Raw genomic sequence first — 6,232 nt, forward strand, 5'->3', positions numbered from 1 at the left:
GAAATGCGATAAACACAGGACGGCGCGCTGTTTACCGGCTTTCTCGTGTGACCCTCTTTACCGCGCATTTTCAAGCAATGAATCCGAACCAACTTGCCCAACTTTCAATCGTGCTAAGTGGTTACATTCAAGGGGACTTGAATGTGTCACATTTTCGATGTGAAAGGTTTATTATGTATCGACAAGTACTGGTTTATTTTTCACTTGTTTCTTTTTGCGAATAATTAAGTAAGCAATGCCTCTGAGTCGTCGGACGCTCGTTTTTAGATTAAGTAAGCGATGGCACGGAACGTACCCGTCATCGCAATACACACGAAGAAATATGGGGCATCTGACTTGCACTGATCAAGTAAATCGCGGGGCATAAAGACGAAACGTGAACTGAACTTCCGAAAAGTAATAATAAGCGATTGCAGGATGAATCGACGCTTTCAACTAATTTTTAGAGTTCGATGTGTGTACCCATACTACAATCTGATAAAAGGTTCGGCGTTATGGGAGCACCCGGATTATTTTTCATCACCAAAGGTTCCTCAATGTGTGCCGAAATCTAAGTGCACAAACGTCTTCGTATTTAGCCCACATCGAAATGTGGTCGCCGCGGCCAGTTGTTGGACTATCTAGTTCAGTAATGCAACGCGGTAGGTTGCCAAGTAGTCGCAGTGTACGTTTCAACTCAGTGTTTGCGAAAAAAAAAGGTCACAGATCCAGAAATGTTGCGGAGCAGTGCTAAATGCACACCAGCCTGAGTGTAAGAGTCGATAACGAATTCGGAAATGTTATTTGGTCATCCTGTACGACGCATTTACGGCTAAGTAATGTGCCTTCTATATCGTGTACCCGCCTAACTACACGATTACCTGCAAAACACGACATAAAGACGCCGACCTGCCACCTAGAAAACCGCGAAATGCCGAATGCAGGGTGAGCGTACCTGTAAAAGTGTAAAAAAATGCACCTTCAAAATCTGCTCACCTTGTTGATGTCGAGCAGGATGAGCTTAGCGCCGAGCTGCGCGCAGCGTAGGGCGATCTCGCGTCCCAGCCCGTGTCCCGCTCCGGTGACGAGCACGTGCTTGTCGCGCAGCGACTTGCGGCTCACGGGAACCACAAGTCGAAGCATGTACACAAGCACCGACAACACGCACCGCCCCACGACACCCAGCAGCTCGAGCAGGAGCAAGAAGTACGGAGCCACCTCCATGGTGCTTCACACGACGGTTGCGACGAAGTCAAACCAAACGGCGGCGTTCGCGTTGTTTTCAAAGTGCGCGGCGCTCGCGTTATGACGGAGGCGGCGCCACGGTGAGGAATAACAGGCCAAGTCCGAGGCACGAAATCAGCGATGGAGCGAAGACAGCTTCGGTTTTGCCGGAGACGCGAAGCACCACGTGGGTTTCGCCACGAAGTCCGTAGTCGAAAACAAGGCAGCCCGCCACGCGAGAAGGGGACGCCGCCGAAGTGCCGCGGCGGCTAGACGCACGGGGCTTTCTCCGAAGATCGGTCAGGGACGCCGAGGAGATCTTGTCGTTCGAGGGCCACCCCACGCGAAGGCGTCGACAACACGAGCGTGGACCAGGAGGGGGACCTTTTGCAGCTGCTGCACTCGGCGGGCGAGCACGCACTATCTGACGACGCCGCGAGGGCCGTCGTCGTGTGTGGCGGCCTCGGCTGGGCCCCCTCGCCGCGCCGGCGTCGACGCCGCCTCGACCGCCGCCTGCTGCCCCGCCAGCTGTTCAAAGCCGACGCACGAGGCGACGCCCCGCGGCGCCCCGTCGAAGCGTCGAGATCGGGAAATTTGAGGGCCCCTCTCGGGGCCACGCCGTGGTGGTGGGTTGCGCGGCCGAATTTTGTTGTTCGTTCATGAGTGGCAATAGGGGGCAGGTCACACACATTCGTTTCGTCGTCGTCTTTTTGTTCTTGTTCACCTATGAACTGTGGCTCACACCCACTGTCGGGGAGTGGCCAAGAATTGAGTGGTTCTATAAAATTTGAGAAAGCTTACAAATAGGGCAAGTTATAGAGTAATAATGTTACGAAATTAGAGAGAAAATTCTTGTACACGATGAAGTGCATACGTGTTAAAAAAGTTTCTTTTTTACCAATAATAGTAACAAGGAATAAAATAAATAAATAACCTAATTTTTATTTCGATTGGTATACACAGAAAGGTTAGAATAACGTGGTTAGATAGTTAACCTATTGGTATCGTTAAGATAACTCCGCACAGTCAAGGAAACCTCCACATTGCATTGTTGCGAATTATTCGGTTCGTTATATATAACCGCACTTTCCAGTTTATCTAGTCTTAATATCTTCAGTTTTTCTATGATTAATTCTTTTCGCCTTGTGTTAATCGATAAAACATCATATATTTTAAGGATCACCTCGAAACTACCCGGTTCTTGGCAAATACCCCTGTTTGGGTGTGATCCACAAGTTCAACAAGCTCTACTCAACTCATCACCCGCCGCGGTGGTCAGTGGTTATGGTACTCGACTGCTGACCCGAAGGTCGCGGGATCGAATCCCGGCTGCAGCGACTGCGTTTCGATGGAGGCGGAATGCTGGAGGTCCGTGAAATTAGATTCAGGTGCACGTTAAGGAACCCCAGGTGGTCGAAATTTCCGGAGCCCTCCACTACGGCGTCTCTCATAATCATATCGTGGTTTTGGGACGTTAAACCCCAACAATTACTCTGCTCAAGTCTCATCGACGACAATGTCGTTGGAGCGGCGCGCCAATTCGCTTTACTGATTTGGAATTAGGTGTGCCGATGAACTGCTTGCTTCCACATTTAGGAATTATTTTTCAAATTTCTGAGATCTTATGTGCGGAAACCACGATATGATGATGAGGCAATGGAAGACTCCGGAATATTGTTCACCTAGACTTCATGAGCTAAATTGAAGTACGTACTTTTGCAATTCACCCCCATCGGGATGTGGCGAGTCCGGCCGGGATTCGAAAAAGCTGTGTGCTTAATTATCGACTACGGATAGTAGACCTCGTTCTGGATGCTTCATGTTGGAGTTCGAAAAACTGTTACCTTTGCAGCCCGAAAATTTATTACATCGGACTTGACGCATCCGTGTTGTCCGTTGTTGGTCAATAATTTACCTTTTCGTGCTTCAAAATTTTTCTGAGGATGAGCTCGAGATTGTTAAAGGCGCATTTATCCGATATGTAGGTCACTGTTTCACGCCCTTTCGCCATATCAGTCTCATGCCTGCAAACATTAACAATGGTATCACGCCATACTGTGGTGGAAGTACTGATATAGGATGTGTCACCCGGGCACGCAAATCAAGGCGAACGTGAAAGACGAGCAACGTGAATTTCCCACCCACCCTTCCGTCTCAGACGCTCGTATTGCGATTCCGTCAGTTTGAACCTGCCGTCACACTTTCGCCACCGTGTAACATGCAGTGCTTTGTGTGTCTGTCGCCGCGTAATGCGTGCTGATGCTACAACATCGGCTGCATTTATATTAAGTGGCTTCTGGTCTGTCTATCACCACGTAATGCGGGCTGATGCTACAACATCGGCTGCATTTATATTCAGTAGCTTCTCGTATGTCTGTCGCTGCGTAATGCGGGCTGATGCTACAACATCGGCTACATTTCCATTAAGTGGCTTCTCATCTATCTGTCGCCGCGTAATGCGCACTGATACAACATCGGCTACATTTATATTAAGTGGCTTCTCGTCTGCCTGTGGCCACCTAAAGCGTGCCGATGCGACAATACCGGCAGCATTCATATTAAGTGGCTTCTCCTCTGTCTGTCGCCGCATAATGCGGCGACATCGTTTCATCGTTTTAAATGACCTCAATGGCCACTTAAAACGATGAAAGATGCTGACCAGATTTTGTCCTTGTTTTAAATAACCGGAATTTCTCGAAAGAAAAGGAATTCCTGCTGTAAGTTCAGCGGCTATCTCGTTGATACGATGTTCAGGAGGGCCTGAAAATGAAACGTATTATCCGAAAATCTTATTATCCGAATTAAGATCCAAGATGTGTGCAGACGTCCGTACTCGGTGGCACACACAACAGAAAATGTTCTTGTGGCGTTAAGTGGCACCGCATAACAGATTACGGGGAGCAGCATCACTCTACGCTACACCAATCACAGCCAAAGAACTTTTATTCAGCGAACTTGTCATACCGCACATATGAATCGGTGATGTGGAAGCGGCTCGCTGGGCTGTCCGACGGTGATCATTCCCTCGCGCTGCAGATGCAGAATCTGCGCAGCTGACGGCGGCGTAACACTATAACGTTCCATTATAATAGCTTAGATAACATTTCTACGAACCCACGGCGCTTCCCGCCGTGGGTTCGTAGAAATGTTATCTAAGCTATTATAATGGAACGTGAAGCAATCACATCTAGGAAGAGCAGTAAATGGCCACATCTGCGGTCGTATTATCCGACTTTATCGAAAACACGATTGTATCAACTGAATGAAAACACATACTTCCTATATGGAACGTTGGCCGGGAAAATAAATAAAAACGTATTATCCCGCGAAACTTATACGGAGAATCTGTCAGCGAGATTCCACTGCAAACAGTACAAAGAACGTTTCCTGTCCAATCTCTGCCTTTTCTGACACTGCAGAGAACGTCACGCGGTATGCAATTCGTTTTGCTGTTACACAGGCGCTATGTATTAGTCCAGTATCACACTTAGAAATTTATTTATTTATTTATTTATTTATTTATTTATTTATTTATTTATTTATTTATTTATTTATTTATTTATTTATTTATTCGTAAAGTACTGCTAGCCTAAGAAGGCTGTAAGCAGGAGTGGGATAAAAAATGCACCAATGCGTGCATGCTACAAAAAAAAAAGAAAACATGCTACATACTGCGCATACCTCTCTATTACAATAGTTACCACACATACAACAATAATTACAGTTATGCATGACGTTACAACAGTTGTCTGCTACATACTACTAATGCATACTACACACAGTATACAAGAATACATGCATGACTTTATTGGCTTCGCGGTATTGCTTCAAAATGCATAAAAAGGCAACTGATAATGAATGTTTCGATCGACATGCGCTCTCTTTAGGGTTTGGTGGCTTGAATTGTTGCCCTCTGCTGTCCTTCATTCACGCAGCAGCAAGCGGGCAGATGTTTTTCCTCCTTCACGCAGCGACGGCGCGCCAGTGTGATGTGTGAGTCATGCCTATGTGCGCAGAAGCGTTAGGTCACATGCCTTCCACTGAAAGGCTTTCTTTTCTCTTTTTTTTTTTACCCGTGAATCAAGCCGAGCAATAACTTCACGAAAAATTGACGTAAGATTGACGTTTTGTTTAACGAGAAACCTCTCAGGCAACGAAGCATACTCGATGCTTTCTGTTCGTTGGGGAATGACGATTGCGTCATCTTGGCTGCCGACTGCGCACTGGGCAGTAGAGTGGTGCAGCGGCGCGCTATTCACTAGGCGTTGCAGTCCCAAGCTATGTCCGTGACTCACAACAACAACAACAACAACAACAACAACAACGACGACGACGACGACGACAACAAGGAATTGTCCTTTTATTCACGATGTGCGAATTCTTGCGCTCGATTCGTCTTTTAAAGCGAACACATTTCTTTGGTATCTCGTAGAAAAGGAAGTCGCGACAAGAAAACACGGACACGGACAGGACGAGTGCCATCCTGTCCTTCATAATAAGGATAATTGATGGGCTCTTATGTCCTAAAACCACGATATGATCATGAGCGACGCCGCAGTGGAGGGCTACGGAAAAATTTTGACCACCTGGTGTTATTGAACGCGCACCTAATTCTAAGTACACGGGTTTCGAGCACTTCGCCTCCATCGAAATGCGGTCGCCTCGTCCGGTATTCGATCCCGCAACCATCGGGTCAGCAGTCGAGCGCCGTCCACTAGACTACCGTGGCGGATCCTGTATTTCATGTCCGTGTTATCTTGTCGTGCCTTCCTTTTCTACTAAATATGTACCAACTAGCACACGAGCGCGTTTTAAAATTTTCTTTGGCTATTCGGCCAGTTCTCGTAGTGAGAGTGATTCCATGTGGTGACACTTTTCACTGCTACGCGAAAGCGACAATACAAAGGGGTCATACTTTCATGGAACAGAGCTTCAGCATCAGCTGCAGTGTATCTTAGTGGTTATGGAAAGTTATGCTGCGAAGTTCGAAGCGATCCATGAGGCGGCAGACCGCGCTTCGAAGAGAGCG

General features: G+C 47.4%; 1 protein-coding gene across 1 annotated transcript in view; it reads right to left on the minus strand.

Moving 5' to 3' along the window:
* LOC119396552 (17-beta-hydroxysteroid dehydrogenase 13) overlaps positions 1-1,817 on the minus strand; it is a 104,937-nt gene extending 103,120 nt beyond the window's left edge. The window contains exon 1 of the mRNA XM_037663810.2: positions 976-1,817. Coding sequence (XP_037519738.1) covers positions 976-1,203 — 228 coding nt within the window. The 5' untranslated portion in view covers positions 1,204-1,817. The remainder of the gene's footprint in view (positions 1-975) is intronic.
* Between the last annotated feature and the right edge of the window lie 4,415 nt (positions 1,818-6,232).

This window comes from Rhipicephalus sanguineus, chromosome 6 (assembly GCF_013339695.2).
Source record: "Rhipicephalus sanguineus isolate Rsan-2018 chromosome 6, BIME_Rsan_1.4, whole genome shotgun sequence".
Lineage (NCBI taxonomy): Eukaryota > Metazoa > Arthropoda > Arachnida > Ixodida > Ixodidae > Rhipicephalus > Rhipicephalus sanguineus.